The sequence below is a fragment of the Pelobates fuscus genome, chromosome 9 (assembly GCF_036172605.1).
Source record: "Pelobates fuscus isolate aPelFus1 chromosome 9, aPelFus1.pri, whole genome shotgun sequence".
NCBI classification, from domain to species: Eukaryota; Metazoa; Chordata; class Amphibia; order Anura; family Pelobatidae; genus Pelobates; species Pelobates fuscus.
This window is the reverse complement of record NC_086325.1, coordinates 26357532-26372287: the sequence shown is the minus strand read 5'-3', so window position 1 is coordinate 26372287 and position 14756 is coordinate 26357532. Positions and strand designations below refer to the sequence as shown.

The 14756-nt window shown below is 38.1% G+C and overlaps 1 protein-coding gene across 1 annotated transcript; it reads left to right on the top strand.

Moving 5' to 3' along the window:
- Positions 1-7853: 7853 nt before the first annotated feature.
- LOC134572160 (olfactory receptor 6C1-like) lies at positions 7854-8780 on the top strand. Its single transcript, XM_063430962.1, has one exon. It carries the CDS (start codon positions 7854-7856, stop codon positions 8778-8780), a length of 927 nt encoding a protein of 308 aa, XP_063287032.1.
- Positions 8781-14756: the final 5976 nt, after the last annotated feature.

Genomic DNA, 14756 nt, shown 5'->3' with positions numbered 1-14756 from the left:
GAAATGAAGCACATTATGGAACTTGTCCAGGTGTGAACAGCAACTGTAATGTATAACAAAAAAAAAAAAGGTTACTTGCACACTATCCTAAATCCCTATGCACATTTAAATAACTGGATATTTTTTAGTATCACTGCAATGGCAATTTAAGTGTAAGCTCACTTGCCACATGAAGCCAAAATTTCTTAGATGAGTCCTATGTTAACAATTCAACTTGGTTCTTTAAGCTAAAAGGCACAATCTCTAATAAGACAGAGAGGGGTATTTTTCTAAACCCCTACACACTTATTGGGTTAGTGCGAGAGTAACTTTTTTCTTTGTTTTTCATTGTATGTATTGGGGCTGATATGTATTATAGTCGTTGCTGCCACCCAGGAGTAGTGGGAGTTTGACTGTTTAATTTTGTATGTTTATAACTTATAACCAGCCTCAGAAAAGGTGAGACCTTTTGCAGTGTAGGTTTCATCTAAATACCTTTAACTGACAGTCTTGTCAGTGTGTATCAGGTAATTTCGGATCTAAGAGTGTCTTTATATATAAATATAACCCTGTACCCTTATTACATGTTGCCAATTCAGATGTTTGTATATCATTTTTAGTTGAAGGAAATGTAACTTAATATTATTTATGCAAGAAAAGGCAAATGTCGTAAATACTGCTAATCGATTTCCCAGAAGTAGAATAGGAATGTAACATAGGCCTGGCTGGACACAACTGACTTCTGCATTTTGTGACCATTCTACTGGACAAAATGTTCAAGGTTCGGTGGAGACTTTTTGATAAACAACAATTTACAAATGTTTCCACAGATTCTTATTCAGAGTTAGGTTTGGACTGTGACTTGGTAACTCCTAGACATTTTAGTTTATTTTTTGTGTCACAATAAAAATGTTTTGCACTTGCAGCGTTAGGTATGTGGTGTAGACCAAAAAGTATATATATTGTTATTTAATTTGGAATGTATGCATATGGTAAATTTCAGGGCCTTGTTTTTCTATACAAGAAAAGATATATATAACACACGTGCGCCCTATTGGGTAAACAAATATAAAATAAAATTTACCCAAATAAGATTGTAAGAAGATCCCCTCGGTCTTCTAATTCAGTGTATAGACAAATACAATAGGATGGGATAAAAATGCAGACAGAGAAAGGTTTCTTTAAAATTCAATGAAGGTCAAAATCTTCTTTTTAAAACTTAAATATAAAGGAGAGACACAAGGACATAGTGCACCAGTCTGAAAGATGACACAATAATTTATTCAAGTTTCCACTTACAAGATACGAGGTGAAATGCCAGCATATCACAAAACTCCTGGAGTTTCAGCTCCATAGGCGACCTCCTGGATGAGCAGATTGGATGCAGCAGTAAAAATAAATTAAATGAGAAGTAATAAAATGATAAGAATAAAAGAACATACAAATAAAACAAAAATATAGAAATATAATTAAAAGTTAAAGTCTTGGTCTCTCCGCCCGACGCGTTTCCTCCTAAATAAGGACTTCCTCAGGGGCAAAATAAAGTGTACTGTATCCTCTCCTCCGTCTGCTTTTTAAATGGTGAAGAAGAAAATGATTCCCGCCATAAACGGATGCCAATCTTGTCGGATCTCTGACATCTGTGTTCATTCGTTGATTACTTCCGGGTTCCAAGCCTCGTTTTCGGATTTGCGTTCCGGCGGTAAAAAGGTTACGGTATTGTGTGGAATGCACATTTGCGTTCCACAGGTATAAATGATCAAAATCCTAGTCCATATGAAAATAATAGAGCAAAAAAACATATAATTAAGAGAAAAACTGGTCACAATAATTATAAAGGTTGTTGTAAAACAACACTATTAGCACAATATATAAAATGAAAATAAAAGAACCCATAGGACTCTTGTGGCAAATCTTAAAACACCTTCGTGAAAAAACAGTAAAAAGACAACAATAGATGAGCCCCAAAAGACAAAAAATTGACATGGATATGGGGTATGAAAATTTATATATATACAAATAGTTTATAAAAAGGTAAAAAAGGTAAAACAAATTATTATATAAATCTCCTACAAAAAACACACCATATCAAAATCAATGTTAAGTCCAGATGGGCTAAAAGTTTTTAAATTAAAAATCCAAAATCCTTCTCTTTGTCTAAGTTTCTTGATCGCATCACCACCTCTATCATCTAGAGTAACTTTCTCTAGACCTGTACATAAAAAAGTTTCTAGGCTAAAGTGTGGGCAGTTGTTACAATGAATCGGCACAGAATGGGTGGTTAACTTTTTCTTAATGTTATTGCAATGTTCCATAAATCTAGTTTTTAGTGCTCTGCTAGTCCTCCCCACATACTGAATTCCACAGCCACAGGTTAAAAGGTAGACTACATTGGTTGTATCACAACCAATGTAATCTTTAATTATAAATGATTCGCCTGTTTTATAGCTGGTAAAATGCTGTGTTCATTTTGATAAAAATCTACAACCTTTACATCTCCCACATTTATAAAAACCTTTTAAAATGTCATTTGTTTTCTTTTTTAGTCCTAAAGGTACTCGGGGCTAGATGATTTTTTAAATTTTTGCTTTTTAAAAAAATCATTTTAGGTATTGGTGGGATTTGTTTTTTTAGGAATTAATCTGCAAGTAAAAGAGGCCAATGTTTCTTTAAAAAATTTTTGATCTTAAAAGCATGAGCATTATATTGTGTTACAAAGGAAAGAGTAAAATCATCGTTTGTATTATTTTTATTTTTATTGATAAGAAGATCATTTCTATTAACATTCCGACACCTAGAAATTTCCTGATCTAAAAGTTCGGATGAATACCCCTTTTCCATAAATTTATTTTTCAAAATTTTCGATTGATCTAAAAAACTTTTATCTTCTGTGCAATTTCTTCTTATTCTTGTAAATTGGCTTCTGGGTACCCCCCAAAGCCAATTTGGATGATGTGCACTGTTAGTATTAATAAAAGAATTGGAATCAGTGGGCTTAAATAAAGTCTTTATCTTTATTACTGAATTTTCAATATAAATTGTTAAATCTAAAAAGGTAATACTTGAAGAATCAAACTGGGGAGTAAAAACTAATGATTGGTTATTCCTATTTACAAAATTAAAAAATTCTTGTAATGAGCTCAAAGAGCCTTTCCAAATTATTAAAATGTCATCTATGTATTTCCGCCATAGTACCAAGTTCGCGCCGAAAGGATTGTTGTTCCAAATATTAGAGGTTTCCCAACTAACCATGAAAATATTCCGAGTTATTCAGAGTTATGCGAATATTTTCATGGATAGTTGGGAAACCTCTAATATTTGGAACAACAATCCTTTCGGCGCGAACTTGGGTTATAGGGTTTATCCCCTGTTACTGGGGCAGTTCAACCAATGCCTAGTGATGGTAGATTATCCTCCGTGGCGAACATGAGTCCAAGTACTAGCCCCCCACCCTGAGTCCCAAGGCAGTCTGAGGTACTTGCGTTCCTGGTCTTGTCGTGGTCAGCAGGCCTGCTTTTGTGTCGGGACTGAGTGGTGGGCTTCTGGTTAGCCCGTTGAGGAGAGTCCGTCAGAGGGTGCGTGTCATGGGTGCTGAAGTGCCCCATTAGGAGCTGAAGCTTGGGCAGCCTCTGGCTCCCATCTGGATCAGGTCGCAGAGACCAGTGCGGCCGTGGAGGCTCCAGGCTTTGCCTCCGGTTCCCGCCCGTTTGCATGTGGCGCTGCTTTGCTTCGTTGTGGGTCTGACTTGGGAGATGCTGCAGGGAGAGATGCCCTCGGGCGTCACCGGGATCAGACCGTTGTGAGCCGGGGGCTCCCTTTAGCTTAAGGGCGTCGGGCTGGCTTCACCTCTGGGTGGACCCTCCACCCTGGTGGAGGGAGGTCAGTCTCCGTTGCCACCAGGCTCCTGGAGGACATGTGGGAAGTTTTCTGGTGTCCCCGTGCTTGTAAACGGAGCCAGAACGCCTGACAGATCCCCTCGAAGTTGGCCTTGAAGGTCTCCTCCCATGACAGGCCAGTGAGGCTTGCGTGTGGTTGCTGAGGGTGCAGTGCGTCCGCCATCTTTGGTGGCCATGCGGTTTCAGTAACACTGAGTTGCGTTGTCGGGCTTGCCGAGGTGTAGGTGTGCCCAGCGGGGACCGGGATATCCCCCACCGGTCCAAAGGGGGGGGAACAGGGCTGCTCAAGCTCCTTTGGCAGACCCGAGTCCGGAACCGGGGGATCGGCCGTTTCCCCCCGCAGCCGGCCATCGGCTGCTGCAGGCCATAGGCTGAGGTGCAATGTGCTTCCATCAGGGCACCCGGTTTCAGGCTGAGATTTTAGTCGGATGTAGAGAGGGTGATCCCCGGGTTGCCTAGAGTTGTGTCTTGCTAGTTTTGCCGAGATATTTCAGCACCTGTCAAGGGGTTGGAATATCTAAAGCAGCAAGTGAAAAGTGATTTTTTTTATTCCATGTGTTGAAAGCAGGAAATATGGGCAAGAGAATAGCTTGACAACTGCGTCAGAGCATCTTCAAAATGGCAAGTCTTGTGTAGTGTTTCTAGTATGCAGCAATTAGTACCTACCAAGAGTGGTGAAAGAAAGGACAAGCAATGAACTGGCTTCAGGGTCATGAATGCCAAAGGCTCACTGATACACGTTGGGAGTGAAGGTTCGCCCATTTCTTCAGATCACACAGAAGAGTTATTGTGCCTCAAATTGCTTAAAAACTTAATGCTGGCTATGATAGAAATGTACCACCTTCACAGAGATTGTTGCAGACCACATACATCCTATTTTGGTCTTCCTTGATGGCAGTGGCTTTTTTCAGCAGGATAATACATGCTGCCACACTGCAAAAGCTAGTTTAAGGAACATGACAAAGAGTTCAAAGTGTTGCATTGGCCTCCAAATTTCCCAGATTGCAATCTAATTGAACATCTGTGGGATGTGCTGGAAGAACAAATCCGATCCATGGTGGCCCCACCTCGCAACTTGCAGAACTTATAGGATATACTGCTAATGTCTTGGTGCCAGATACCACAGGACACGTTCAGAGGTCTAGTGAAGTCAGTGTCTCAGAACTGTTTTGGCAGTATGAAGGGGGACCTGCATGAGTGTTCCTTTAACATTCCAACTTGAATAACTTCCTTTAGGGGGTTGTTGTGGCTGTCACCTTTTGAATTAATTCCCCGTAGGGATTAATTAGAAATTAATTAATTAAATGAAAATGTTTTGTTCAAACCAAATCGATATTTGAATTTCAGCTAAACTGAAAAAAATATTTTTTTAACCAAAACGAAATGAAAATTCTTCTTGTGTATATCTCTCTCTCTCTCTCTCTTTATTTATTTATAAATTTATTAATTTGTATATATATATATATATATATATATAAATAAATAAATAGAGAGAGAGAGAGAGAGAGAGAGAGAGAGATATGCACAAGAAGAATTTTCATTTCGTTTTGGTAAAAAAAATATTTTTTTCAGTTTAGCTGAAATTCAAATATCGATTTGGTTTGAACAAAACATTTTCATTTAATTAATTAATTTTAACCAAAACAAAACGAAAATTCTTCTTGTGCACATCTCTCTCTCTCTCTTTATTTATATAAATATATATAAATACATAAGTAAATAAAGAGAGAGAGAGAGAGAGAGAGATGTGCACAAGAAGAATTTTCATTTCGTTTTGGTTAAAAATATTCTTATATATATATATATACACCTTATTTTAAGTTTCCAATGAGCACTGAGCAATCATTTTGGCTAATTGATTGTATTGTATTACATATTTATAGATTTGTTCATGTATGCACCCTTCGTTTAAAGTTTATTGCTGTATGTATATTTGACATATTATTGACACTTCTTCTCAATGGTCTGGGTGACTATAATGTAAAACATTGCAATTTTTGAGAAAGATGCGGGGTCAACTTGCCCTCTAGTGGGTCTCATACTGAGCATTGATTCAATGCTTTCCTATGGGAACGTTTGCATGAGCATTCGGCACTTGATACACATTCACATTAGGTCCCCAATGCACAATACAGGCATTTCTAGTTTTTAATCATGCATCATAGATTTAGAAGATATATTTAAAATGTAGAAGAAAATAGTCAAGTATAGGACAATCTCAATACATAGTGGATTGTATGAAATTTATTTGTGCTGTTTTTGAAATGTATATAATTATAAATCAATTCAAAACAATAATTTTCCTTAGATTGCTGAGTATTGTACTAATGGATGAAATAAATCAGACTAAAGTGACCTTCTTCATTATTAAGGGGATATCAGATGTCCCTGCGCTCCAGGCCCCCATCTTCCTACTGGTTCTTCTGATTTATCTCTTCACCATTGGAGGTAACATGACCATTCTCCTGCTCGTCTGTTTGGACCATCATTTGCACACTCACATGTACTTCTTCCTGTGTAACCTCTCCATCATGGACATGTGCTGTTCCACCGTAACTCTACACAATACATTTATCATGTTTTTAACAAAAAGTGATCCAGTTTCTTTCTCCACCTGCATGGCACAAATTTACTTTTTGTCAAGTTTTACTTCGAATGAGTTGCTGATACTGACTGCCATGAGCTATGATCGCTACATGGCCATTTGTAACCCCTTGCACTATCCAGTTGTTATGAAAATGAAGAACTGTTATGTGTTGGCGTTTGCCTGCTGGTTTGTGGGGTTTATATAAATTATACCATTCATGGTTTTAACCTTAAATCTCACCTGCTACAAATCCAATAAATCTGAAACTGCTATGTTTACATCTGAAGGGTTAAAGGGACACTCCAGGCACCCAGACCACTTCTGCCCATTGGAGTGGTCTGGGTGCCAACTCCCACTCTCCTTAACCCTGCAAGTGTAATTATTGCAGTTTTTTTATAAACTGCAATAATTACCTTGCAGGTTTTACTCCTCCTCTAGGTGCTGTCTACCTGACAGCCACTAGAGGGTACTTCCGTGTCTATAGCACAGGTTGTGTGAGGACCTCCAGGACCTCTGTGCTAGAGCGTCGCTGGACGTCCTCACATTGTGTGAGGACCTCCAGCGTCGCTCAATTCCCCATAGGAAAGCATTGAAAAGCATTTTCAATGCTTTCCTATGGAGAGCTGTAATGCGTGTGCGTGGCACTGCCGCGCATGCGCATTAGGTCTCCCCAGCTGGTGGGCTGGATCTGATGTAAGGAAGGGGAGGAGCGGTGGCGACCCGAAACCACCGCTGAGGGACATCTGCGGGGGTCTCAGGTAAGTGACTGAAGGGGTTTTCACCCCTTTAGCAACCCAAAGATGGGAGGTGGGAGATAGAGGGGACCTGCAGTGCCAGGATAACAGATTGTTTTCCTGGCACTACAGTGTCCCTTTAAAACCTGGGGTACCTGGCACCCAGACCACTTCATTGAGCTAAAGTGGTCTGGGTGACTATAGTGGTCCTTTAAGTATAGGGATATGTAAACATGATATTAAAAACCCTTGGAAGTGACAATTCTCTTTTAATCTTGTTTTAGATGCCTATGACTGCCCAAAATCCACATGTCCTTAATGCCAACTCACCTTCAGCTTTTTATACCAAAGAAGATAAAAGAATGTTTAGGCCAAGATCTCTCGGAGAAATGGAGACATGATCAACCCAACATCCTCCTCAGTATTTGACTCCAATATAAGTATACTTAATTGAAATATCAACAGACACTACCCAAATTAATTTTTGTGTAGAAATCTTTATTTTGACTGACCAATCCCTGTACTGTAAAGTTTATTATTTCTTTGTCTACTTAAAATGCATATTATAAAGAGGTGTGACTTTACTTAGCTTTCTGAGGACTGTACTGATGGATGAAATAAATCAGACTTCTGTGACCTTTTCTGAGGACTGTACTGATGGATGAAATAAATCAGACTACTGTGACCTTCTTCATTATTAAGGGGATATCAGATGTGCCCAAAGTCCAGGTTTTGATCTTCTTACTGGTTCTGCTCATTTATCTTCTCACCCTTGGTGGTAATATGACCATTCTCCTGCTCGTCTGTTTGGACTATCACTTGCACAATCCCATGTACTTCTTCCTGTGTAACCTCTCCATCGTGGACATCTGTTGCTCTACTGTAACTCTACACAATATACTTATTATGTGTTTAACGGGAAGTGATAGAGTTTCTTTCTCTACCTGCATGGCACAAATATACTTTTTTTCAAGTTTTACGGCAAACGAGTTGTTGATGCTAACTGCCATGAGCTATGATCGCTACATGGCCATTTGTAAACCTTTGCACTATCGAGTTGTTATGAGGATGAAGAACTGTTATGCATTGGCTGTTTCCATTTGGGCTTTGACATTTATAGATATTATACCGTACATGGTCTTAATCGCAAAATTCTCTTGCTATAAATCCAATGTAATCAACCATTTCTTCTGTGATATTATGTTTGTTATAAAACTATCCTGCAGTGACACCTCTGCCTTGGATACTTTGTTTTTTACAGAAGGCCTGCTTCTGTTAAGTCTCTTTCCCTTTCTTCTGACCTTTATCTCTTATCTATTTATTATTGCCACCATACTGAAGATCCGTTCGAGTTCCGGGAGATGGAAAGCATTTTACACATGTTCCTCCCATCTCACGGTTGTTGTTCTGCTTTACTCAACCCTCTCCTGCCAATATCTAATGCCAATTGCAGTGGGCAATTTGGACTTCAATAAAGGTTTCTCTCTTTTTAACACGGCAGCTGTCCCAATATTAAACCCAATAATTTACAGCTTAAAAAATGAAGATGTGAAGGCAGCTCTGAAACGAAAGATAAAACTGTGATGGTACAATGTTTAGGGCAGAACACCTGGGTATGCTTGAAGTAACAGTGGTGAATAATATTTATCCACAAAGGCCCACCTGTTCTGGTTTAGTGCTGGTAGGAAGAAATGACAGTTGTCTGGGAAAATCTGCAAGACCAATGGGACAGTGTTTGTTAACCTTGATGAATAGGGTCAGAGCTACAAAATTTTTAAATAATATTAATAATAATAGGGTAGGGATTCAAAAATCTACCTCAAGCAGAAAGACTAGATGTCTATCCAAGGGGAAAACAAACTTAGCTCTATTATAGAATTTACAGAGTAGGCTACCTTAATACATTTTACATATTTATATGCCCAGAAGTTGCTCTGGTAAACAACCAGCCCACGGGAGTGTTGTTGAGGGTAATCACTCAATGCAGATGACTCTGCCATTTTCTGTCCAGATAGCATAGATGTATGCAAATCATGGAGACTCGGATGGTGCGAGTGTGTCTGTCCAAACTGTTCATTGACCAACAATCACCTTCCTGTTTTTTTTTGCTACATCTTTATTGGACAGGAAATCCAGCTCACATGATTGAGCAGACTTCTTGTTTATTATTGGAAACTAAGCAACTTATTTGCCCTCAGCAAAAAAAACATAGCAGCCTCTTCTCCATTCAGTGCCCCACCTTTATTGGTGTCAGAAACAGCATTCCAAATCACAAATGAAAACGAGCATGTTTGGTCTTGAGTTGGTTTCCCAGGGATTCTTCAATGTGGTGGCTCGCAAATTGGACTTTTTTCTGATTACCCGATCGGCCTGAATTCACCTGAATTGCAGTTTGGTTTGAAATTAATTTTGAATTCTTGTTACCACTCTATGAATATATACACAAAGTGACAATCTGTTATGCTACTAGGGGTGATTTGGATTGGAACTCAACTGCAGCTTGTAATCTCCCTAATTACAATAGTGAAGAAATGGAGAATCCTTAAGTATCAATACTGTAGCTTTAAGAAAAGAGAGAATCACTGGTAACTTAATTCAACCGAAGTTTTAACAAGTGTTAAACTTAAATGAATTGCATTTAGGCAATAATCCAATAAGAAGAAGTGCAAGTAATCAACAACACAAAGTATTAAGTATTTCTTCAGAGATGCATTAAGTAACATTAGTTCATGAGAATAATCTTTAATAGGAACAATAATCAATTAGCAAAGGATATTTGCAAAGCAAGAACAGTTCATAGTGAATAAGCATGATGGGAGTTGTCCTTCATGAGATTAGTAACTTGAAGCACTGAATGTAATTGCAAAGCAAGAAACAGTTCATAGTGAATAAGCATGATGGGAGTTGTCCTTCATGAGATTAGTAACTTGAAGCACTGAATGTAATTGCAAAGCAAGAAACAGTTCATAGTGAATAAGCATGATGGGAGTTGTCCTTCATGAGATTAGTAACTTGTAGCAATGAAGATTTGAGTAAGCAAGCATTAGTTCATTAATAAATGATATTGCAGACAAATAGCTGAAAGATATACTTAAGGTTAATATGGGTAGTCCTCCAATAGTTCAGAGATATGGTCCACTTGTAAAGTAGCAAAGTATCCGTTCTCCAGTAATCCTTTATGGCATGCAGCAATCCTTGCATTTGCTCAAAGGCTGGAATGGCTTGTCTGAGCTAGAGGTAAGTCTGGTGGAAGTAGCTCCCAGTAGCTGAGCCTGTGGAGCCCGCGGTCTCGCGGAGGCAGCTCACACGTTAGCTCAAACAATCAATCACCAAGCACCCTCCCTCTGGCCCAGTCTCCCTAAATACCGTCAGAGCTGTATCAGAGGGGGGCGGGGTCCGGCTCCTCACCGCTGAGTGCCGAACCCGGAAGTGTTACTCCATGACACAATCACAACAAAAGTACAAAACAGTGGATACATGCAAAGCAAAAAAATTCCCTTTACAGTAAGGGATGTACCCCGAGATTTCCTCTCAATAGAATTATAATAGATAGAGCTATAGCAACAAAGGAGAAAATCAGAACATAGTGTGTAACTATGTAAGATAAAACATGTATTATCCAAACACTTTGGCGGGACCCGTGACTGAAGCACACACGCCGCACCTCTGTTACCTTGGACCTCCACCTTTTAATGAAAATTGCTATGTTCTGTGTATTATTTAATTTGTGTTGTGTCATGTTTTATTTCATATCGACCTGCCAGCTGAGTCTATCTATCTTTGTGGATAAATCAATGTTATACCCTTGCTCAGAATTTGCTTATTGTACCATAGTTGCCTGATTGCCTATATATATATATATATTTTTTTTTTTTTTTATGTTTAATTTTTTTTGTATGACCGTTGAGTGACATGATGCAAGCTTTTGAAGTTACAGACGCAATACTGGATTATCTGTATGTACATTGATGCTTGAAAACTCTCAATAAAAATTCTTAAAATGGAAAAAATAAATCACTTCTTGTTTTCCTAAATAAAAAATGTTTATTATATATAACTAAACTAAATTATATATATTTTTTAAATGATGCATGATGCCATATTTCACTTTACATCTGCCTTAGCAGCCATGTTGGGTAAGACTCAACTGTTATCTAACCAACTGCTACTCAACTACTGGGCATGCTCTGTGTGAGACTGCAGCCAGTTAGTTAAGTTGAGCAGCTGTTGGTCAGATAACAGGAGAGTCCGATTTAACATGGCTGCGCAGCCAGACAAAAAAGTGAAATTTTCTCAAAAAAATAAATAAAAAATATCATGTCACTCACCACTATTATTGAGTCTAGATTTGTCACTGGACAAAAGGTTGAAGTTGATTGATTGAGTCTTATTTCAACCTAGATTACAGAAAAACAACTTAAAGGGACACTATAGTCACCAGAACAACTACAGCTTAATGTAGTTGTCCTGGTGAGTATAATCATTATATGCAGTCATTTTCATGCAAACACTGCCTCCTCAGATGGCCACTGATTCAATGCATCTCTATGAGGAGTTGTTGATTGGCCAAAACTGAGTTTGGGCGTGCCCCTTGCTGATTTTAGCCCTATGGGAAAGCATTGGATTGGCTAAAAATCGGCAATTCGGAGGGGGTGGGGCCAGCACCGGCAGATCTGCACAGCGCTGGAAATAAGGTGAATTTGATTAACTTTTAAGGTGGCTAAGGGGAGGGGGAACAGCCACATATATGGTGGGTTAAGCACTACAGGGTCAGTAATACATGTTTGTGTTCCTGACCCTATAGTGTTCCTTTAATTGTGGAGCTTGCCAGCATTAGGGTATCACGAGTTTGTTAACTGTACGACAACTGGGGGTGTCTGCCTTTCGGCCAGTCTTGTTTTTCTGTTTAAATATTTTTTATTGATAATAAATTTTTCAGAAACAATGAAAGTATAATATAACATTCATATAATAAAATGAATAATAATGATAAGACAAAACAGGGGAAATACAAATGATACTAATAAGGAGAAAATAACAAATAAGTTGATGTATGTATGTATAAATATATATAATATGGAACAATATATATAATTATGGTGTCTGATTTATTAAAAAAGTAATGTATATTTTCAATAAATGCTCGATTGAGTATAAATTATGAACACAGCTCATATTTTCTTCTTACATCTCCATCTCACAATATCCATTCATATCTTAAATTGTTTATAGGACTTGATGGAGTATGAAGAGTTAGTTCATATCTTATGTTTTCAAAAGTTGACTGAATAACTTCACTCATGGATTGGATGAGTGGTGACTTCCAGTGTCGGCAAATTACAGAACTGGCAGATATTAGTTTTTGTTTTTTTTCACCATTCAATACATTTTCAGGGAATTTTTTGAATAAGCATAGTTCTGGCAATAAATTTACATGGAATTCAGTAATTGTGTCAATCAATTTGGAAATCTCTTGCAAATATTTAATAATTTGGTGTTGGTGGTGTCAAGATTTAACTTGAAGAGTCTGGACAGGGTTAGATGCCACCTATATATTATTTTGTAATGAGTTTCCTAATAACTAACACAATGTGTGATATCATTTAATGCCAATAGAAAACTATCCCATTCTTCTGTTATTTATACCCCACACGGTTCACTCTCTCACTTCAACATGTAGTCCAACTTGAGACCTACTTCTCCATCAAAAAGTGTCTAACACATAGAGATGGTGCGTTTCTGACCAGGAACGGAAAGATAACCTTTTCTAAATTTGACATTTACAATTTTCTTTTATGCAGATCCTGGTCGGAAAATGGTCACTAATTATTGATACCAATCTCTTATGTGTAGGGGCGTCTAAAATATTTAAGCCACATTTTTCCTTTAATTGGGCAAAGGATAAAAAAAAAATGATATTTAATGTGGATAATAGAATGTGAAGACCAATAGTTAATATCTAAATCAAGGAATGTACGTTGCAATACCGATAGAGGAATAGACCCAGACCTAGTGGCAGAAGGTCAATTTTTTCTATATAAAATATCCAATGTCTTAACAGAAATTTTTAGGGGAGGGATACATGTCTGCCACCCGCAGACGTTGAGAAGGAGACAAACATATCTTTAAATAAACAAGGAAAAATCTTAAGCCACAGGGGGCAGTTATGCTCCAAATTAAATTGAATTGCCGCGGCTGGATTAGTTGCATAATGGTAATGTGTAAAGTTTGGCAAACCCAAACCTCTTTTTGCACTGATATTTTGTAATACGAATAATTTAATTCTGCTTTTTTTTTTCATTCAATACAAATCTCAGAATCTCAGATTGAACCTGTTTAAAAAATGAAAAAGGTATATTAAGAGTGATATCTCTAAGAAAATATAGGATTTTTGGAGGGTGCAATTTTTACCGAATTGATTCTACCAAGACAAATTTCAAGGCTACACCATCTCTCTATGAGCTTGAGATTTTATTGTATTTAATTTAAAGTATGGCATTTTGCCAAGGTCTTGCAAGATAAACATCAGCGGAGTAAGGCAGGTCATTGGATTTTATAAAGATAGCATGATGTAATCTGCAAAAAGGCCTAGTTTATGTTCTTTATCCCCGACTGCAAGAAGCCAGCAAGCAAACAGTTAAAACATGTAAAACAAAAGAAATAATAATATTCATTTAATACTAATTATCAAATAGTCATGTAAAATGCATTTTATACCTTAAACATTTCTGTTTCATGTTTGGAATATAATGTAGCACTCACATGGAGTTAACCCTTTCTCCATGAAAGTTTGTTACCTATAAGATGATAGAGTTTTGAAATGTAGTATCTTGTATGAGAATTGATGATTATCTGCCTGCAGGTTCAATTCAAATGGAAAGGGGAAAAGGGGTAAAACTTACGCATGTGCATTAGGTCTCCCCGGCCAGCCGGCTGGATCAGTCTCGCCCACCGGCTGACGTAAGGAAGAGGAGGAGCGGCGGCAACCCCAAACCACCGCCGAAACCCCCGTCGTGGGTCTCAGGTAAGTGACTGAAGGGGTTTTCACCCCTTCAGCAACCGGGGATGGGAGTTGGGAGGGAGAGGGGACCTGCAGTGCCAGGAAAACTGATTGTTTTCCTGGCACTGGAGTGTTACTTTAAAACCTGGGGGACCTGGCACCCAGACCACTTAATTGAGCTGAAGTGGTCTGGGTGACTATAGTGGTCCTTTAAGTATAGGGATATGTAAACATGATATTAAAAACCCTTGGCAGTGACAATTCTCTTTTAATCTTGTTTTAGACGCCTATGACTGCCCAAAATCCACATGTCCTTAATGCCAACTCACCTTCAGCTTTTTATACCAAAGAAGATAAAAGGATGTTTAGGCCAAGATCTCTCGGAGAAGTGAAAACATGATCAACCCAACATCCTCCTCAGTATTTGACTTAATTTTTGTGTAGAAATCTTTATTTTGACTGACTAATCCCTGTACTGTAAAGTTTATTATTTCTTTGTCTACTTAAAATGCATATTATAAAGTGGTGTGACTTTCCTTAGCTTTCTGAGGACTGTACTG